Genomic DNA, 21,146 nt, shown 5'->3' with positions numbered 1-21,146 from the left:
CATGCTGGCTTTATTATCCAGGTCGGTACAACAACTGTGATATGATTTTTGTAGTTGATTATATTATATAACTTTTTAATACCTTTACAACTTAAAATTTTGAAGAAAAATAACTGAGATTCCATTTTCCGAAATATAACCTGTGCCTTTTTTAAAAAAATATTTCAGTCTACAGAGCTGTGTACGGTGTCTTTTTTTGCAGGACAGTTGTGTAGTGTTTATTCTGTTTTGAATAATATATGATATTATGATCGCTTTTTATTCTATTTTTCTTGGGAGGTGAAGCAACAAAATGCGATTTAGCTGCTGATTTTTCCCCCTCTATTATGGCGTTCACTGTATGGGATAAATGTTTTTCCTTTTAAATCGTTCTGGAATAGGTCATGAATAAGAGGTCAATGAGGGCCAGCACACAGAACCCCCACTGATCATTTGTTTGAAGGGAGTGCTGTGATGTGTTCATAATTCATATCACCCATGCAATGTAAAAATCAGTAATGGATGTCACGGCATGACCTCAGGAATACTTCCACAAATCATTGTCTGGGAACGTAATTGGCTGTGTAATCCACAAATTCAAGTGAAAGAAAATACTATTCCAGAAATGCCACTTGTCTTCCTTTCAATTGAAGCTCATTTAGGCTGTGGCCCCTCATTGCGGAAACACAGCTTCTTCTTTTTTTTTTGTTACAGATTTTGCAATGTTTTTCTGAGCCAACGCCAGGAGTGGATTGAGCAGGAGGGAGAAGTATAAGAGTTTCCTATATATTTTCCATTCCTTTTGTAGCCATTTTTGGCTTTGGCTCAAAAAAATGCAGCAAAACCTGCAACAAAAAAATGCAGTGTGAGGCCGCAGCCTTAAACTGTTTCTGGGTAAGATAAGTCAAAACTTCTAATTCTTTGTGAACCATGGATGCTGTGAGACTTGAGAGGAGAGGGACCATCCAGCGTGTTATCAGCCCACAGTACAAAAACCTGCATCTCTGTTGATATGGGTTTATGTATGCTACCCATGCCATAGGCACATCTGGAAAGGCACTATCAATGCTTAGCAGTATGTAGAGGTTTTAGAACATCTACTCCCAAAAAAATCCAGTTAATAAGGCCCAGGGTTGTTGAGCAGCTACAATCCTACATCAGACAAGAATAGGACAACATTTGGGGCCACACAGTGGCTCAGTGGTTAGCACTGCAGCCTTGCAGTGCTTAAGTCCTTAGTTCGAATCCCACCAAGGGCAAAAAACCATCTGCAAGGAGTTTGTATGTTCTCCCTGTGTTTGCATGTATTTCCATCCCATATTGCAAAAAAAAAAGACACAAAAAAAAGTACATTGTGAACCCTATGTGGGGCTCACAATCTACATTTAAAGAAAAAAAAAAGAATAGGACAACACTCCTCTCCCAAAACTCCAGCAATTGGTCTCCTCATTTATCAGATGTTTACAGACTGCGGTAAAAAGATGAGGTGCTACACAGTGGTATATATGGCCCCGTCAAACCTTTTTTTTTTTGCGATGTGTTCCTGCCCCAAGTTCTAGATCGGTTAATTCTTTTCTAATGAAATAGAAAATTGTCTAACTTTCTTCTGATATATGTTCTATTGTGAGTATAATATGGTTATGTGAGATTTCCAAATCATTGCATTCTTTTGGGTTCCCATTACATGGCAGAATAAACCAGGCTTTCATTCAAGGAAAAATAGAAATGCTTTCTATATGGACATTTTAGATGCTGCTTCTGATATTACACATTACCGATGGGAAGTTACTTGAATGGACATGGAGAAGATCAGGACTACGTGTGGATTTTCTGTACAGATTTAAAAGCATATAATCCTCACCACAATTCTATTTCTTATGAACATCTTGCACCTTTTGTCCATGCAGAAAGTCACCCATGATGCAGATTTTAAAATCTGCTGCATGGTTTTTTTAAGGGGAAAAAAGGCTGAAAAATCTGCATGTTCATTTATGAAAATCCACACCAAATGTATGCCAGTTTGTGCAGATTCTCCATGTGTAAAAACTGATCACATTTATTTACCCTTAGACCTGACTTTATGACTATGACTTTATAGTTGGCTGAATAGTGCAGTTACAACCCTTGTGTAATTACAGGGACAAAGCACGTATTCACGGCAAATTAAACAAGTGGAAGATGACATCCAGCAACTTCTTAAGAAAATTAATGAGCTTACAGGTATGCTACATGGTTTGTATAGTCTGTATTAGTTTGGAAATAAATTTCCAGCTTATTTATTTAACACGTGTCCATTTACAATAGGCATTAAGGAGTCTGACACAGGACTTGCACCCCCAGCCCTGTGGGATTTGGCTGCGGATAAGCAGACCCTTCAGAGTGAGCAACCACTTCAGGTGGCCAGGTAACAATCTTTTTACATGTAACCTGGATGTGCTATTACACCCATTGACCCACCAAACTTCAAACGCAGCAAAACTCTGCATGTAGTTATGTCGCAAACAGTTACGTAAATGAATTACAGGGGTAGGCACTGGGACTTGCCATGAGTGGGTGTAAAATAGTTTTCATCACTGCTATATAAAAAGGATTTCAGGGTACTTTTTGGTAGCTCACCCCTTGTGAAAGAAGGTTGACTACTTGACATGACAAACTTTTGAGAGAAGCAGGATGGTTGTTTTGACCTAACTGTTAGGATGGGAGTGTATTTAGGAAAAGTCTTATATCCACATAAACTAGCGTAGGATGCTTTTCATGGGACAACCCCTTTGATTATGATAATGCTTTTATTGAGCAGGTTTCTAAAATTATACTTATCAGATCTTTTTTTTCATTTTCAGGTGTACAAAAATAATAAATGCGGACTCAGAAGACCCTAAATATATAATCAACGTGAAACAGTTTGCAAAGTTTGTGGTAGATCTGAGTGACCAGGTTGCTCCTACAGACATAGAGGAAGGGATGAGAGTTGGGTAAGAGATATATATATATATTTGCATTCATTTAAGCCTATTTTCATACGACAGAGTCTTGGAACGTAAGACTTGGTCCAAAGCTGCGCTGGATTTACTGGCCTGTCCGCGACATACTGCTTTGTAGTGATTACAGTATGTAGCAGAGAGGCAGGGACTCCTAGCATCATACATAAATGTAACGCTAGGAGTCCATCTCCAAGCATAGTGTACAGACCAGGAAATATGATGCACACAAGAACCAAATCTCAATTCTGAAATTCGGTAGTATGGAACCAGCCTTACTGTATTTCTAATTATTTTAGGTAACAGTTGTAATGAAGTTGCTTAAATGGATTTTTCCACAAAATTAACTTCTCATATCCACAGATCGGTGGGGTTTGCCCACTGGTGCCCCCAACTGATAACAAGAACTTAGAATTTAGACTCTTGTTTGTCTTGAAAGTTATTTACTCTTACAAATTCCCATTAATGCTATAATAAGGGATACTGTATATAACTGAGTATGCGTTATGAATTAGATGCTTCTAAATTGGTATTTTTAGATGGTAGTCAGGTCTAGGTAACAAAATTTGTACCTGATTCTTTATATGTATTATTCTTTATGTACAGTGTTGACAGAAACAAGTACCAGATCCATATTCCATTGCCTCCCAAAATTGATCCTACGGTGACCATGATGCAGGTAATTGTTTTAATTGATTTAAAGAGACAACTGTTGGGCTTTGTTCACATATAGGGGAAGACTGATCCGTCCTACCCCATTCTCACAATCATCCTCACTGACAGACTCCCACAGCCCAGATACTTATCTGTTCCTTGGAGAGAAATTTAAATCTTGGAGAAAAAAAACTTTAAATAGCAATGGAATCCTTATCGAAATGTATGAAGCATTAACAGGGCTTTTAATAGAAAAAAAAATACAATAACACACTGTCTGTTTGCTGTATAGGTGGAAGAGAAACCTGATGTTACATACAGTGATGTTGGAGGTTGCAAAGAACAGATAGAAAAATTAAGGGAAGTTGTTGAAACTCCATTACTTCATGTAAGTATCTCTATAGTAATATTTGCTATGTTGCTCTTTATTAGCTACTTCTCTAAAGTTCTCATTTATGCAACAGCAAAATTCTTTAAAGCATTAAAGGGGTTGACTACTTTCAGACCAATACTGAGACAAATGTTATTGTTTGTATAATAAAAAGTTGTACAATTTTCCAATATACTTTTGGTATGAATTCCTCACGGTTTTCTAGATCTCTGCTTACTGTCATTCATTCTGTTACTTCTAATGGATAAGTCTGACCACGGTCATGTGATATATAGTCCATGGCCTGTTTGGTCACTGATTTTTGCCTCCTTTTGTTACTGATTAAATCAATCTGTACATTAGAAATCTATGGTGAGGTAGGTAGAGGAGATGTTAGACATCTGTGTTATCAGGCATTATTTAGCCTTTTCCTCATAAGAATACTCATTTACTTCATTTCTGAAGTGGTTTTAGGTGGTTAAACATTAGAAACCCTCCCATATATCCCCTACTTCAAAAACTGCACTTTTTTATTTTATAAAAATTAAATCAAAGTGAACAAACAATACCTAAACTGCTTTTCTAAACTAAGACTCTCTACACTAAACTATTTAGAGGGGGTGGAATTAGGAGTGCGTTTTTTTTAAAAAAATCACTTTTATAACACGTCTTACATCAACTTTGCGCAGAAGTTGTTCTCCTGGCAGTACTAAGATTGCAGAACAGCATGGCAGTTTTTTGACTGCAAGTAAATGAATGGGCTGCAGGCCCAATGGGTTAAACTCTGCGTTTATATCAGTGAATATAATAAAGATTTACAATCATTAATTACAAGACAAAATACAAGTCTCTATGCACATACTCTACAACCATGGATGCACGGCCTATAAACATTCCCATCGTATAGCTATGGTTCCTCATGTTGCAAATGTCTTTCCACAGCCAGAAAGATTTGTCAATCTGGGTATTGAGCCCCCAAAAGGAGTGCTACTATTTGGTCCTCCTGGAACAGGAAAAACCCTTTGTGCTCGTGCTGTTGCTAACAGAACAGATGCCTGCTTCATCAGAGTTATTGGATCGGAACTTGTCCAGAAATACGTTGGTGAAGTATGTGTTTTGGTTTTATGATTTGTTTTTGTTACTTTTACTGCTTTGTGATGGTGACATGTGATATATGTGTGATACTACTTTGTGCCTTTGCCACATCTTAGGGTGCACGAATGGTCCGTGAATTGTTTGAGATGGCCCGAACAAAGAAAGCTTGTCTTATTTTCTTTGATGAAATTGATGCCATTGGTGGTATGTATTAGCTAGTATACAAGCATTGCAACATAACCTACTACCTAAATGTTACAGTGTGGTTCTACTCTAGTTGCTGACATTTAGGTTTTACTTGAGAAGTAATGTTACTTTTTGAATTAAGACATCAAGAGAGACTACAGATGTATGTTTCACAGTATTAAAGGGGCTATGTGGGAAGAAATAATAATATTTTACTTGGTCTACATGAAACTTGAGTCTTCAGTAGTTGATACCCTTTTAAATGGCTAACTAATAATGATGATGACAGATTACAAGCTTTCAAAGCTCTCGGCTTCTTCCTCAGGTAAATAAAAAAATTTCTGAAGGATCATATTTATGTACAGAGGGACACATAGGAATAGAATTTTAGGAGGGAGGGTGGAACCTTCTTTTTTGGAGTACAGTTTGGATATTGGATGTCATACAACTTATGCAGAGGCCCTGAATTGGCAGGAAAGTGGAATCTGCAGACATGTGATCCCATTTTGGAAACTGCAGCATTGAATGGATTTGTCAGAGGCCTAGAGAACATTAACCCTTTAGTGTTGCATTAATTTAATTTACAGAAATGAATGTGCAGTTGATAATGAAAAGGGAAAATTGTAATTTTTCCATAGATAGGCCATTTCAGTGCCTGTTATGTTGTGCCCAGCTTGTGTCAGCAGAGACACGCACTATAACTTCTATCACTACTTTATTTGTAATTGTATTAACAAGAACATTATCCTCTTATTGATACAATTTTTGACAGAGGTTAAGCAATAGCTAAAATGATACATGTGGAAATTAAATAAATTGTGAGTAATGAGTTTGAGGAACTTTGCTGTCTTGCTTTGTTAGGTGCTCGCTTTGATGATGGAGCTGGGGGTGATAATGAAGTCCAGAGAACTATGCTGGAACTCATCAATCAGTTGGATGGATTTGATCCAAGAGGAAATATTAAAGTATTAATGGCCACAAACAGACCGGATACTTTGGACCCCGCTCTTATGAGGCCTGGAAGACTGGACAGAAAGATTGAATTCAGTTTACCTGATCTTGAGGTAAAGATAAGTCTTAGTTTCAGTGTTCTACTATAACTTTCTCAGGTTGCCTTCACAGTTTTTTTTTTTAAATGTGTTCCCTTTACGTCCTAAAGTGTAAATGCTTCCTTATACTCTGTTTACAAGATTGAATTGAAAGCTCAAAATTCTGGCTGGACTTTGCCTCCCATTGCCACAGAACCTGTGGTGTGAGACACTCTGCTGCTTAGGCCCATCTGAGGCTGATCACTGAGTAAAGCCCACTAGCTTCAGCTTCAAGTGGAGAGGAATTGGAATTCCAATTTTTGCCATATGAACGCAGCATTCGGTCACTCTTACACGTGTAGCTTCCATTACCACAAGTTTTTCATTTTTGTTCATTGGTATAGAAAAAACATCAGATGCATTAATGTAAATAAAAGTAGCACTGCTGTACTATTGTAATACTAACCAATGCATCCTTTACTTTTAATTTACTTTAAAGGGACGTACACACATCTTTAAAATTCATGCCAGGTCAATGAGTGTAGAACGAGATATTCGATTTGAGCTGCTGGCACGTCTGTGTCCAAACAGCACAGGTAAGTCTTTCACTTAGTAGTATGTTCATGTTGTGCCATATCTAAATGAAGTGTCCAAGTCTTAATATATTTGTTGTCTGTGACCTTTGCCATTCAGGTGCTGAAATCCGCAGTGTGTGCACTGAAGCAGGAATGTTTGCGATCAGAGCACGACGCAAAGTTGCAACAGAGAAAGACTTCTTGGAGGCTGTGAACAAGGTTATCAAATCGTACGCAAAATTCAGCGCTACACCCAGATACATGACCTACAATTAAACCATATGTGACAATGTGTGTCCTTAGTTAAAGTGGTGATTTAATGTAGCGTGTAAAACATTCCCCCTAGAAAGAAACAGAATTTGTTTGGGGTATTACTGTATTTGAAATAAAATGACATCACATTTTCTTGTTATATCTGCTGCCCTTTTTGTTGAAAGTGCCACCAATAAAAAAAAAAAACCAAAAAACATTTTTTGCTGTTAAATCATTTTATTTTGATCTGAGAAATTACTTGTTCCATAATCTGTCATTGAGCAAACAATATCATAATCTATGAAGGCAAATTCACTTGTAGTTTAACATAAAAATATATATCTAGAAAAATAGACTATTGGCAAAGAACACAAACATTTATCAAATAATAATTCAGTAAACAATATTTAGAACACTTATTAAAATGTCATCTTCAGCACTTTCAGACGTAAGTGGAATATTGACTGCTTGTGGCACGTGGAGCTGGAAATGGCTTACTCTACTGTCCATAATGTAAAAGTAGTCACACAGGCCTTGCCTTTTTTATATTAAGAAAACTCCAGAGGCCAGTGCTTGTCAGTGAGAAATTTCTTTGTGCTATTATATTATGTTAAATATTATGCCATAAGACTAAGGCCCTGTTCACATGGTGGAAACTGCCACTTATTTGGGGGCACATTCATCCCCAAAATAAGCAGTAGATGCTCCCTCCCATGGTTTTCAATGAGAGACAAGATGTTGCAGCAGGACACAGAAAAATAAGTGTCCTGCTCGATCTTGCCAGAGTCTGTGGCTTGAGACTCTTCGGTAAAAAGGCTCATTCGTTCTGCCCTAAGCAGCAGCGGAAAACTGGGGGACAGAAATTAAAGAGGAATCAGAGGCCTAAGGTTTCAGGTAATGCAGAAAGTTGTAACTTAAGGTAAGTATCAACCAATCTGATTGGTTCTATGTCAAATTACACACGTAACAGAAAATAAGGCATTTTAAATAAATACTGTACCATCCACCTTACAGTGGAAGATTTTATAAGCAATCTGTTTAGAGCCTCAAAATGCAGAATTATAAAGGGGGCAGGAAGTTGTCAGGTTATAAACTGTTCTATAAAAGCATCTTCTGTAGACCTGCATATATCTGTAACATGTCTTGTAAACTATACTGCATTCCTTGTGTAACAATGACTGTGTAAACAATGGGGGTAAACCAGTATTACACCCTGATTGTAATCTAAACCCTACTAGGGTCAGAAGTGCTACAAGAGGCTGGGCCATCCATGCACCAGAAACACAAATCCTATGGGTTTGTTTTGTGTAACATAAGTGGCTGGGCCTCAACACGTATTAGAAGAGTGGCAAAAGCAGCACAAAAGCATGAGGGTTGGTAAATTGCCTAGTGCACTGTGAGGCAGTTACTAATATCGCCAGTATTCTATTACAGGTAACAGATTCCTGGGCAGCTTGCCTGGCTTTCAGCTTTTGCACTGCAGGTTTTAAACCTGTGGCAGGTCCCTTATTGCTGGGGCTTGAATGGTAGTTTTTTAATTTTTTTTTTCTGCAGTGTGTGGATTGAATTGGCTTAAATCCTATCAATTACACTTATTGCACATCTGAGCAGGATAGTGCCAGCGATTCTGATGTAAATATGCCCTATATTGCTCACCCACCCATATAGAGCATTCAAAAAGAGCTCTACATCAATCATGGTGTTGTTCACATCAACAACTCTTGCAATATGAAAGCGCCGTGGATGTGGTCACATCATTCCTTACTAGAGTAAAAAAAAATTACCTGAAATCTATCTTAAGCTACATCCAGATGGCAAGTCAGAAAAATGTTAGATCATTGTAATTACATTTGTAACTCAAACTTTTTTTTTTTTCTCTTGGGTATTCGACACTTTTTTAGTAAAGTAATTTACTTGCATGGACAGATACGTTGCTAGCTTTAGTCACCAGATTCTAGTATCTTTTCTCCAGCAATCTTAGCCTCGAGAGACTATCTAAAAAATAAAAATCATATTATAAAGAAATTGCTATATTGACAGCTAGCAGTTCACACTAAAAGGACCCCTTCAGAATATCAAACATTTCAAAGAACATACTTTCTGTAAAAAATGTCTCTGTAGAGTCCACTGTCAAATAAAGATAGAATTGAAACAAAATAAATTATATATATTAAACCTTATTTCTTTGGATTTATTTACTTCATTACTTATTGTTTGTAGTAGCTCACATGTGCTCCAGTATAGTATATTTGTCTTTAGATATAAAAAGGTTGTGTTTTTGGTTATTATATAACACCAATGGCCAAGACAATGTGTATATTTATATATATTTTTTTGCACTTCTCTAAGTGAAATAGCTTGGTTTTAAGCTAATATACTAAGAATACTGGTAATGAGATTACCAGTAATAAGAAGTGAAAGCACTGGAGACCCAAAAACAGAATGTGGATGTAGCTGTCTTAGGTACACTGTGTGGCAGCGGAGTTTATACTTAACATTTATGTTCCACACCTGGTTTGGCTTCAAAACCTTCATGCAACATCCTTAAGGTATACTGACATGTCAATATTCTGCTCAGTATTTTTATGCCAGACCCAAGAATGAAATATACAGGATATTAGAAAGATTTGCACCACTTCTGTGTCTTAGACCCATCCTGATGTGAGATACTGTGCATAAGGGCCAATGCTGTTGAATCTGCTGCACTGAACATAATGTGGATTCTAAGCAATATAGTATGCTCCTTATTCCAAGCAGATATTTTCCTAGGAATGTAAATAAGGTATTAATACATTTGTGTTCATTGCTAGCAAATCTTGTGAGGTTTTAGGCATGGAATCTGTGTTTTAATTCTGATCGTGTTAGTATTTAATTTGGGTTCTCTAGAGTACTCTTAGGCCGGGGCCCCACGGACCGGAAACACCGTGATTTGCCTGCAGTGGAGACGCTGTGGGAAAAATCTTGGCGTTGTACAGTGCAGGCAAAGTGGATGGGATTCATGCAAATCCCATTCCCACTTTGCGGAAAAGATCACAGCGCGGACACGCTGCGATTTGCAAAGCCATTGCGGTTTTGCAAATCGCAGCATGTCAATTATATCTACGGAATCGCCGGCGGCTTTCCCGTAGATGTAATGTTAAGAGAAAGCCTGCAGCGGAAAACTCTGTGAACTTTCTCTTAAAAGCGCTGTGGAAAGAACCGCAATGCGTGCACGCAGCGGTTCTTCCCGCAGCACTGTGGGGCCCTAGCCTTAGGGGGGCGTTCACACTTAAGCCCCTGTGCACCCTATGTCTCTTTCCACTGGGTTTCCGTCCTAAGCTGCGGCAAAACTGGACAGGGGACGGCTTCCCGGTGGTCAGTTTTAAAACTCATTTGAATAGATTTTAAAAGCAAACTGCCAGTGTCCGTATGCAGCCTCTCTGCAGGGAAACAGTTTTTTTTTTGGCCGGACACAAAGTCTTACATGTCCGACTTTGTGTCTGGCCAAAAAAAACAACAACAAAAAAACCAGTTTCCTGTGGAGAGGCTGCAGATGGGCAGCGGCAGTTTGCTTATGAGACTCATTCAAATGAATGGGTTTTAAATCTGACTGCCCTGAAGCCATCCCCTATCCAGTTTCTCCGGGTCTCAGGATGGAAATCCGGTGGAATTACACAGGGCGCAAACACCCCCTTACTCTGTTTGAGGGGGGATTTCTCAGGCCTGTGACAACAACGTGTTGCATGCGTGTAGAGGATTGATACAAAGCAATAATAGTGTCACTACTGACCATTACATGGTATGACCGAGAGGCCTGCAGTAAACTTAGACCTGACCTAGAGGCCACACTAGAGCACAGAGATCTAACACAAACATAATATGTAAATTAACCCTTTTAGAGCAACCTATAGAGTTTTAAAATACATTTGCAATTATAAAATATATAGTCACAGTACACAAACCAATCTTCATCATTTACACTGAATATTTATACAATAAAAGTATCTCCCCATAATGCTGATCTAAGTTTGGTTTATCCACATATAGTACAAAAACGGCCCTGTAACAAACAATATGCTCATTAGTAACAGCAATTCAGGAGTTAAGATCCCTAGCAGGTGTAACAGGCACCCAGCAATACATACAACCACATGAATACATTCCTATTTCCAAAGCAATAAACACAAACATGAAAAACGCCTGGTTTTGGTGAGAAGTCACAGTCACACGGTTTTAAGGCTTTTGTCATTTTTGTTTCTCTAAATTAGCAATTTTTTTTTCTTTTAAAGTTACAAGTTGATCTTAGAACAAATTTCTGCTAATAAAAAGGTCACCTCAGACCCTAAAGCCTGGTAATAGAATAGTTACTGAGGCTATAATGTATTTGTAACCACTGCTGGACAACAGAAGAAACCGTACCTGCTTAGAAGAACTAGATGTGGGTCAACTGATCTGCCCATACACCTCTATAACTCACACTGTGGAAACGCGAGGCTTGGTTTTGCTTTTGAGTCAAACCCAGGAATGAAATTACCAGGAAGGTGAAGTAAAAGGGTTTCCTTTATATTTTCCATTAAAACAAAAACGAGATCTGCAACATTAACCTGCAGCTTTTCTGTACTGTGAGACACTACAAACTAGACAACCCTTGAAATAGAGCTTCAAAAATACTGCATATGTAAAATATATAACAGGTAGTTACTATTTATTCATGTAATATATAATATAAGAGAGTTCTCAGGTTCTTCACAAGCTGCTTGGATATTTTAAGTATAATTGACATACTGTGATTTCCAAAACTGCAACAGATTTGGAAATTGCTTTGCGTCTGCCGTGTGTATTTTTCCACAATATGTGGATGGGATTTGCAAGAATCCTATCCACTTTGTAGGGCACTGTCAAACTGTAGTCTACGCCACGTGGGTTCCCAGCCTAAAGTAGTCTCTACATAGTAAAAATCACAAGTCCAATTAGATCATTTCACCTTCTCTGTAGATTCCCATGTCACCAAAGAAGTGCTCGGAGACATAGATGCTGTAAAGCAAGTTACCTCATATTTGATGGCTTAATTACTTCTAAACATTTTTTGGTAAAAGATACTCTCTTGTAGTGTTTTCTATTTTGTTAATAACGGGATTATAAAAAGTAAACACTTGAACGTACTGATGGGATGGCAAATTATCAGCCTCTTTTAAAGGGATGCCCATGAACTTTGCAGAGTCAGGGGCAGCTGGAATGAATGCAAAACAAAAGAAAAAAAAAAAAGTCATACTCGCCTAGCCCCACTACTACTACTTTGTACACTCTCCCTGGCCTGCTACAACAGAATTGGCGCATCTCACACAACTACTAAGACCAATTAGTGGCCTCCGCTGTCACTGGTGAAGAATCCGTGACATCACCAGTCCCTCTCTTGTGACCACTGATGGGTCTCTGCAGGTATGTGTGCTTCTCCACTTCCAGCCTGGCAAGTTCTGGCACAGAGACCAGGATTGTACAACGGAGCACTGGATTTGGGGTGAATATGAGGATTGTTTTGGGCCACCTATGAGTTTGCATTGATTCCCAGAAAACCCATGTACACTTCATCAGTTTTAAATTGCCCAGTCAGGGTGTTGTAAAAGTGCTCAGAACAGATTAGTCATTATTAAAAACATTTACCCTGTCTAGACAAAAACAGGAAGGTATTCTGATATCCAGCAGTAGTTAACTATCTCATCTCAGATACATAAGTATCTGATTTTGTCTTACTGGTCCCAGCTCTTAGCAGAGCCGGGGTTATTTTATCTGAAGGCAGCTGTTGAAGATAAAAAGTATTTATGCTATTTAGAGTTTTTACCCAAAGCCCTTGATTCCCATGTAGTACCAGAGGCACAGTACGGAATCCTAAAAATGGGACATCAGCTTTATAAAGCAAGAACAAGATGCTATCCACACCCAACAAGAAAGTCTATCCACTGATTAAAGCATTTGCAATGAAATAATATATCTCCTGTACTCAGACCCCTAATCTTAAACAACTTTTCTGTGTATAAGCCAGAGCGATCAGCTGTTCCTATGAAGCTGAAAGGCTCAAACAAATAGAGAGGGGTCTCTGTAGGAAAATTCAACATCTTATTGTATGCCAATTCTACATGTGTGGATCAAACTCTGAGGCAATATCTATAAAAAGGGTTATTGCACCATTCTCCTTTGTAAAAGGAATGATCAGGCCTGGCTTAGTGTGTCTGAGCTGAGGACTTGCTCTTCAGAGGAGGCGAGAGCCAAGGAGGATGCCCTAAACCTGCAGTAGATCACAGCATCATGAATACTGTGGAACAAAATATCTCTTCTTAAAGACTTGTCAAAGAAATGTAACCTGGTCAAATCTTGTACAACCAGTCCTGTGAAAGAAAAAGAAATGCACATTACTTACAGAACACTACAACGTGCTTTTATTTTATATACTTATACATGTTAGGTGCATCTACAATGTAGTTACCAAACCACAACATAATTGTGCCAAATTCTGGTACAATGACACTGTGTAGCAAGATTTATGGCTGGGGTGGTCCATGGACATAAACCTTCTCCACCAACTGTATGAGCGAGCATCTCTTAGCATTCATCAGGGACATGCATGAATTTCCGACTATATATGGTAAATTACTTTCCAAACAAATAATATCTTGTGTTGTGACAAAAATGTCCTCTTGTGCACACAAATTCATTGATCTTACAGTAAAGTAAATGTTACTCAAGAATAACAACAACAAAAAATTGCTGAGTTTCCAGAAATTGGCATGATCTATGACTTACCATTACAACCAGCTATGAGGATGTCAACACCGATTTCCTTGTATTCTTTAATTATCTGTAGAATAGCAGAGGAAAGGCCAATAAATACAATATTGAGTAGTGAGAGACACAATCAGAATTATTTCAAACTAATCAACCTTGTAGTATTTAAGTAATACGTGACAAAAGATAAAGGATAAAGGAGAAGTGTCAGATCACTTGGGGTCTATATGGAAATGCAATCTTCGGCAGCCCCATAGTAGTGAACTGAGTGCCAGACATGTGAGTGCACTGGTGTACACGGTTGTTGCACACCTCGCGATCTTTGACTTATCCCCCATCTTGTGGATAGGCACAAGTGTCCTTGGGGGGACAACCCCTTTTAAGCAGAGTCTGAACGTATCCTACTGACTGCACATTGCTGTATATTTTCCAGTTGCAAAAGTCTTAGGCAATTGGGGCTATAATGCTGCCAGGTAAGGGCTAGTTCACACAGAGCTTTTTGGCAGTGGATTTTGACGCAGAATACGCCTCAAAATCGCCTGCCAAAACTGCTCCCATTGACGTCAACGTGATCCGCTTGCTTCTTTTTTCGGCTAGCTAGTAGTGGAAAAAAAAAAAAAAGAAGCGAGATGCCCTATCTTGCTGCAGATTCCGCGGTGAGACTCCCTCCCGATTAGGCCCATTCATTTGGGTCTAATCCAGAGAGAGGAATGTCGCAACGGGATGCCGGTGCACTGCATCGGCATTCCGTCGCGGTAGCAGCGCGATATGTTCACACACGGAATCCATTTTCTGCCGTGGGAACATAACCTAATGCTTTCAAAAACAGAAGTGTTACATTTTTTTTAATGGACACAAACTATAACAAATCCATATTTGGTTTGACCTCTCTTTACCTTCAGTACAGCGACACTTTCTACATCCTGGAGAAGTGACCAGTTTTCATTTGCTTACACATTTAGTAGTTTAATTTTTTTGCTAATTAACACATCGAACGCTTCTGTTTTTGAAAACAGCCAAAAACCTTTGCACATGGTAATACAAAAAGCACACAAAGATGTTTCGGGCTTAAACAGACATGCCGCCTCTCTTTACTGATTGACAACTTACAGATTTTAGAGTTTTCACTCCCACTGAATCTATGAAGTTGACAGGAGTGAAATCCAGAATAATTGAATGGGTGTTGGAGACTGGACTCATGAAATACTCAAACTCTTCAGATGGTGAATTTTGCAGGTTTCTATCAGCTGATCCATTTTTCACATTTCCTGAGTCTGTGGCAGAATCATCATTCATCAGTTCATGTTTCACAGCCATCTCCACATCATTAGTCTGAAAAATACACAATGGACATGCTGTAGTGACCCAGCTACTTATAAGACACAAACTACAGTTCAATGTTCTACCAGAACAAGAGGAAGCCAGTGGGCAAAACGCACCTTGGGACTTAAAGTGGACGTCCTCACTATTCCTTGCAACATAGATTTTTTTTTTTTCATTTGGTTGGTAATATATTGTCCTTGGTATTTGCTATGGGTTTTTTCTATTGCTTTCTATTTATCGGCACATGAATTAACAGATGTATACAACATTCAATACATTTAAGTGTTAGTATTTATGGCATTATGCTATTTGTTTGAAGCTGCAAATTCTCCTGTTATTAACATTTGACAACTCCATAGATTTTTAATATGTGGTTTAATAGATTTTTTATACATTGGTATACTTTGTTCTATTTTGGGTGGTCACAGCTGTAGGGTACATAGATACTAAAATGGCACTGGGGACACATATACCACAAACTAGGAGTTGTCTCAAATTTTGTAGGGATATAGTATATAACTGGGAATCTGCTCCTATGCAATCATGGTCATCCGTTCTAAGGTTTATAAAGGGATTTGCCAACCCAATGGGAGTTAAAATGCAGTACCTGCATCTAGCCACTATACTGTCATGGTGCCACCTGCATCCGGTCGTGTATTATGTATAGCACTCATACAGGAAGCAGCCCCATATAGCTGATTGGGTGTGGGGCCCTCCACGATTAGATATTTATGGTTTCTTCTAAAGGATAGACCCTAAAAACCTAAGTCCTGGACAACCCCTTTAAGAGGCCAGAACCACTAAATAATTTAGGCACATCTTGCACCAGTCACAGACTTTATTAGGAGTCATACATGATCTTCAATGCAGTTGCAGCTTGAATTATATAGGTAAGACCTGTGAAATGCAAATTCATAAATGAGAGCATCTCAATACTAATATATATATATATATATATATATATATATATATATATATATATATATATATATTATGACAAATTTGAGCAGGAATCAAAGAGAATATGGAAGAATTTATCAACCTTCCCCAGTGGCAAACCATTTTAAAATGTGCCACAATTCAGATCACTGAAAGGTTGAAGGTGGGGGTCTGCCAAATTAAGGCTGAGGCCCCACGTTGTAGACATGCAGCTTTTTTGTTGCAGCAGATTTTGCTGCAGGTGTTTGAGCCACTGCCAGGAGAGGGTTGAAGTATAAACACTTTCTTTATATTTTCCATTTTGTAGAGACTCTTAGCTTTGGTTTAAAAAAACAAACAAAAAAACACAACAAAATCTGAAACAAAAAAAGCTGCATTTCCGCAAAGTAGGGCCTCAGTCTGAGTCAGATATATGTGATAGAGATCTTTATAATGTGCTGTTACACATGGAGAGTAATAGAATATGATATTTAGGATGGATCCGATCAGTCCAAGGGGTCTTAATAAAACTTTCAATTTTGGGGGCTATTATGCAGTGGAAGTGTGCAGAATGTTTTTGTGAAAATAAGAGACCAAAGGACATAATAAAGATTTATGTGAAAAAATTACTTACTAAACCTAGTAAAAAAAAATTGCTTGTTTGTTAAAATAACATTTCATATGCTTGAATAAATTCCCACTGGCTATACATGTCACGTATGTACATGTGTGCTGTGTGTGTGTATCTGCAGCCTGGGACATCAGTCACTTACAAGCTTTAGAACTGCTCTTCTTTCATTTTTAGTAGATTTCTTCATTTCTTTGGCATGTCTCTTCTGAGCCTTTTTCTTTGCAATCAATATTGCGCCAGGATCAATTCCAGTCTTTTAAAACATAAAATATGCAATTTTTAATTCATAACATCTATACACAAAAGCAGTCTTTTCTATCCAATTCATGTGCTATAGGCTAAATCTAGCCATCCATCCTATACCTTTTTCTTCAAAGCAGAGACATAGAGATCACTGTTGGCAAAGTATAAAGATGTGTTGGCCTGGAATATCTTCATTCCTGGGTATTCTTTAATCTAGGAGAAAATAAAACATTCCAGTTACATTGTTGAAAAATATGAACTATATTTTGTGCTTTAATTTGTATGAGATTTCATGATAGCCCAACATAAAGAGGTTATCAAGTTTTTAAAAAACATGTGGGCCAAATAACAGGATGTATCAATACAAAACACTTCTAATATCCTGTTTAAATTCAAAACAGTTTATCTGATTTATTTTCAGGTCACTGACCACAGCGGAGACTATTCTTATATATATATATATATATATATATATACACACACTAGCTGTTACCCGCGACTTCGTCTGCGGTGATTGTAGAAGTGGGTATATACAGGCGCGGGTAAGGTTTTAGTACTGTGTATAAGGTATGGGATATGAAATGTAACTTTGTATCTTGTTTTTGCTAAAATTCAGAGAGTACGTGAGACTTTTGTGTTGAAGTTAATTTGTATTTGAGCTGCTATATATACGGTGTTGTGATAAACTTTACATAGTGACTTTGGGACAGAAGTATTTGAAGTTAACCCTTTCCCGCCGATGGCATTTTTTGATTTTCGTTTTTGACTCCCCTCCTTCTAAACCCCATAACTTTTTTATTTCTCCGCTCCCAGAGCCATATGAGGTCTTAATTTTTCCTGGGACAATTTTTTCTTCCTGATGCCACCATTATTTATTCTATATAATGTACTGGGAAGCAGGGAAAAAATTCAGAATGGGGTGGATTTGAAGAAAAAATGCATTTCTGCGACTTTCTTACGGGCTTTGGTTTTACAGCGTTCACTGTGCAGCCAAAATGACATGTCCCCTGTATTCTGTGTTTCGTTACAATTCCGGGGATACCAAATTTATAAGGTTTTGTTTACATTTTGACCCCTTAAAAAAAATCCAAAACTGTGTTAAAAAATTATTTTTTGAAAAGTCGCCATATTCCGACAGCCGTAACTTTTTTATACGTAAGTGTACGGGGATGCATAGGGCGTCTTTTTTTGCGGGACCGGGTGTACTTTGTAGTTCTACCATTTTCGGGAAATGTTATTGCTTTGATCACTTTTTATTCAAATTTTTATCAGAATCAAAACAGTGAAAAAATGGCGGTTTGGCACTTTTGACCATTTTTCCCACTACGGCGTTTACTGAACAGGAAAAATATTTGTATAGCTTTGTAGAGCGGGCGATTTTGGATGTGGGGATACCTAACATGTATGTGTTTCACAGTTTTTAACTACTTTTATATGTGTTCTAGGGAAAGGGGGGTGATTTGAATTTTTAATCCTTTTTATTTATTTTTTTTATATTTTTTTTACTTTTTTTTAAACTTTTTTTTTTGCATTTATTAGACCCCCTAGGGGTGTTGACATGGGTGGGCGGTGGCACGGATTGTCAGAGCGGTGGGGGTCGGCAAACATGGCTGCTCCAGAGCGTTAAAGAGAGCCTCCTGGAATATCGTTAAGGTGAGGGGCAAAGTGGTAAAGTATATGTATATGAGATTGTGTGGGGTTAGGGGCGAGGCTCCAGAGGGCAATATGAATTTTGTGGCTTGCTATGGTCCAAAGTGTGTGAGATTGCAGAGATGGTGGTGTGAGTTTGGGTTTTGTGGGGTCCTGGCACAAATGTATGTGAGCTATTGTGACGAAAAGTAGCCTATTGATTAATCGGGTGTATATATATATCACACTCCAAATTTGTATACGCCTCCTCTGGAGGTGAAGTTGAAATGTATGGAGCATCGGGAAACTCGCATAGAGTACCCTTCACTAGTCAACAATGGGATCATTGCTGCAACACTCGGAGCTTTAATCACAGAATTTATTATGTGCCAAGGCACCTCTATCAATATTTCCCCCAGTTTTCTAGCAGATGTATCAAACACATTTGGTAGACCAGCTTCACTATGGTGACAGGTGTGCAGCCTAATAAATATTTCATAATACTAAAAAAGATATTTGATAACTTTTCCCCCTACACAGAGGTCTTTTGCTCTATCAGTCCATTGTACTGTATTGTACTGTAAGTTGAAACTATTGTACCTTGTGACGATATATCTATGGAAAACTAGTAATTGGTTCTAAGGATGCCAAAATGTCAATAACAGTAGAGATGGCAAGATGGCAAATCTTTATACATAAAAGTCAGAAAGAGCAGCTGGAAGCTGTAAATCACTTTCCATGATGGTGATAAGAGCCTTTCCAATGAATATACAGTGCACCTGAAAACAACATGGAGCTGTTCACACCTGGTGTCCAAAAGGAGCATCTTATCCTAGCATGGGTATAGAAAAGTATAGAAGATGTCTTACAGCACTGTATTGTAGAGAGGCGCTACTGGTAAACCATCAGTGCATGAAGCTAATACAAGGACTTTACCAGAGAACTCCAGCCAAGAATTACACATTGAGAAAAGAACATTGTATGGTGAAACTATTGTACCATGAGGCCATTGTAAAGCAATCTCTAAAGATTTCATCTGCAATAAAAATCTTTTTGAAACTAAATGGGTTTAAAAACATCCACAAAAGCTATTTTCTAATATGTTTGGCTCAATATTTCTTGCCGATATTTGCAGTAAGAAAGGAATATGCAAATAAAAGCTCCTTGGTGGAATAGAGGAACTTGCACTAATGCCACTTTTTGTAAGGTAGCGCTCTACAGATTAATGCATGGATTTAAAAAACAAAACCTAATAGCATAATCCGGGAATAATAGCCAAGCCAAAATAACACCTCCAAAAGCAGGTCATGTGTGGTCTAATAAGTCCCTAACCAGACATAGTACCCCTTCTACTCACATCCCAGACCTCTCACACAGCAATCCAGTATGCTACTCTGCAAGAAGAAGAGGCAGTAACGTTGTAACAGCTGTCTGTAGATGGGGCTCTCTTCCTTTTAGAGGAGTTATACTGCCTTGGCTAGTTTCTTTTAAAACCAGGTATTAAATCTATAGGGAGCTACCTTCCAAAAGGTGACACTAGAGTAAGTTCCTCTTTTCACAAAGGATATGCATATTCCTTACGCGGAATTCTTAACAGGACTTGCCTTGTATCATCTCTTCCTCATAAGACATAGTACCCATTCTAACCCAGAATATTTGCATTTTAATATCTAAGTAAACAGTGGGCTGTGGGGGCTGGGAAAAAGCTGTTAGCAGATTTTTTATTTTGGATATATAAACTTTTTGGCATTGTCACGAAACATCAGTGTTAAAGTAAACATGACCAACAAAACAGATGAAAAAAAATAGTATGCCTCTATTCTTTATCCACAGACCATTGGTGCTCATTAAGATCAATGAGTATGCATGCAGTCTATGATTTGTACAAATAATACGCCAGCTGAAAGCAGACATGCGAATAATCCCTTATGCACACAGAGTCCCCAAGGGGACAGAAAAGCAGAGTCATCTAGATAATATGGCGTTGGTGATACATGGCATACTTTTAGTGCAAAAAGGTAAGTGTGGTCCAAAAGACCACCATGGATAGCATGTTACATCTCTGTGTAACTTGGAACATGGAGTCTTGATACATTGTGTGAATAAAATACTAAAAGGTCATTAAAAAGAAGAGACTAAAGTTTGAGATTTTTTGTTATATTAAGGACAATTCAGGTTGCAGGGTTTACAAAACGGTACGATACCTCCTCATATTCCTCTATATCACAGTATATATCCGTATTTGGAATCTGTCCAAGAATTCTGTATTGTGAACTGAAAAAGAAAGGCAATAACATCTCATTAAATTATCAGAACTTTTCATTACAGTGAAGTTCCACTTTTCGTAGCATGTCCAGGTGTATACAGTACATGGCTGATCCTACTATTGATACTTCTTCAATTACAAGCAGACTGGTTACAAAATCTGCCCAGACTAGATACTTAAACTTATAGAAGTCTATAGACTGTAAAAGAGAAAGAAAATTGCTTTAAAAAGGGATGTATGCTTACTTTAACTGTAGATTT

The 21,146-nt window shown here is 38.0% G+C and overlaps 2 protein-coding genes across 2 annotated transcripts; one reads left to right on the top strand and one right to left on the bottom strand.

Annotated features, from left to right (window-relative positions):
* The first annotated feature begins 2,826 nt into the window (after positions 1-2,826).
* Positions 2,827-7,322, top strand: LOC142187006 (26S proteasome regulatory subunit 7-like). The gene is made up of 8 exons (XM_075261413.1): positions 2,827-2,951; positions 3,564-3,636; positions 3,904-3,999; positions 4,924-5,088; positions 5,193-5,280; positions 6,124-6,326; positions 6,790-6,886; positions 6,984-7,322. Exons 1-8 carry the CDS (start codon positions 2,941-2,943, stop codon positions 7,139-7,141), a joined length of 891 nt encoding a protein of 296 aa, XP_075117514.1. The 5' UTR covers positions 2,827-2,940; the 3' UTR covers positions 7,142-7,322.
* Positions 7,323-9,544: 2,222 nt separating this feature from the next.
* Positions 9,545-20,917, bottom strand: LOC142187005 (prestin-like). The gene is made up of 6 exons (XM_075261412.1): positions 20,825-20,917; positions 17,112-17,204; positions 16,891-17,001; positions 14,987-15,208; positions 13,895-13,949; positions 9,545-13,479 (listed from the first exon to the last, which is right to left on the bottom strand). Exons 1-6 carry the CDS (start codon positions 20,915-20,917, stop codon positions 13,304-13,306), a joined length of 750 nt encoding a protein of 249 aa, XP_075117513.1. The 3' UTR covers positions 9,545-13,303.
* Positions 20,918-21,146: the final 229 nt, after the last annotated feature.

The sequence above is a fragment of the Leptodactylus fuscus genome, unplaced genomic scaffold (assembly GCF_031893055.1).
Source record: "Leptodactylus fuscus isolate aLepFus1 unplaced genomic scaffold, aLepFus1.hap2 HAP2_SCAFFOLD_1282, whole genome shotgun sequence".
In the NCBI taxonomy this organism is placed as follows: domain Eukaryota; kingdom Metazoa; phylum Chordata; class Amphibia; order Anura; family Leptodactylidae; genus Leptodactylus; species Leptodactylus fuscus.
Note: the sequence above shows the minus strand (reverse complement) of the source record. Positions and strands in the feature narration are given on the sequence as shown.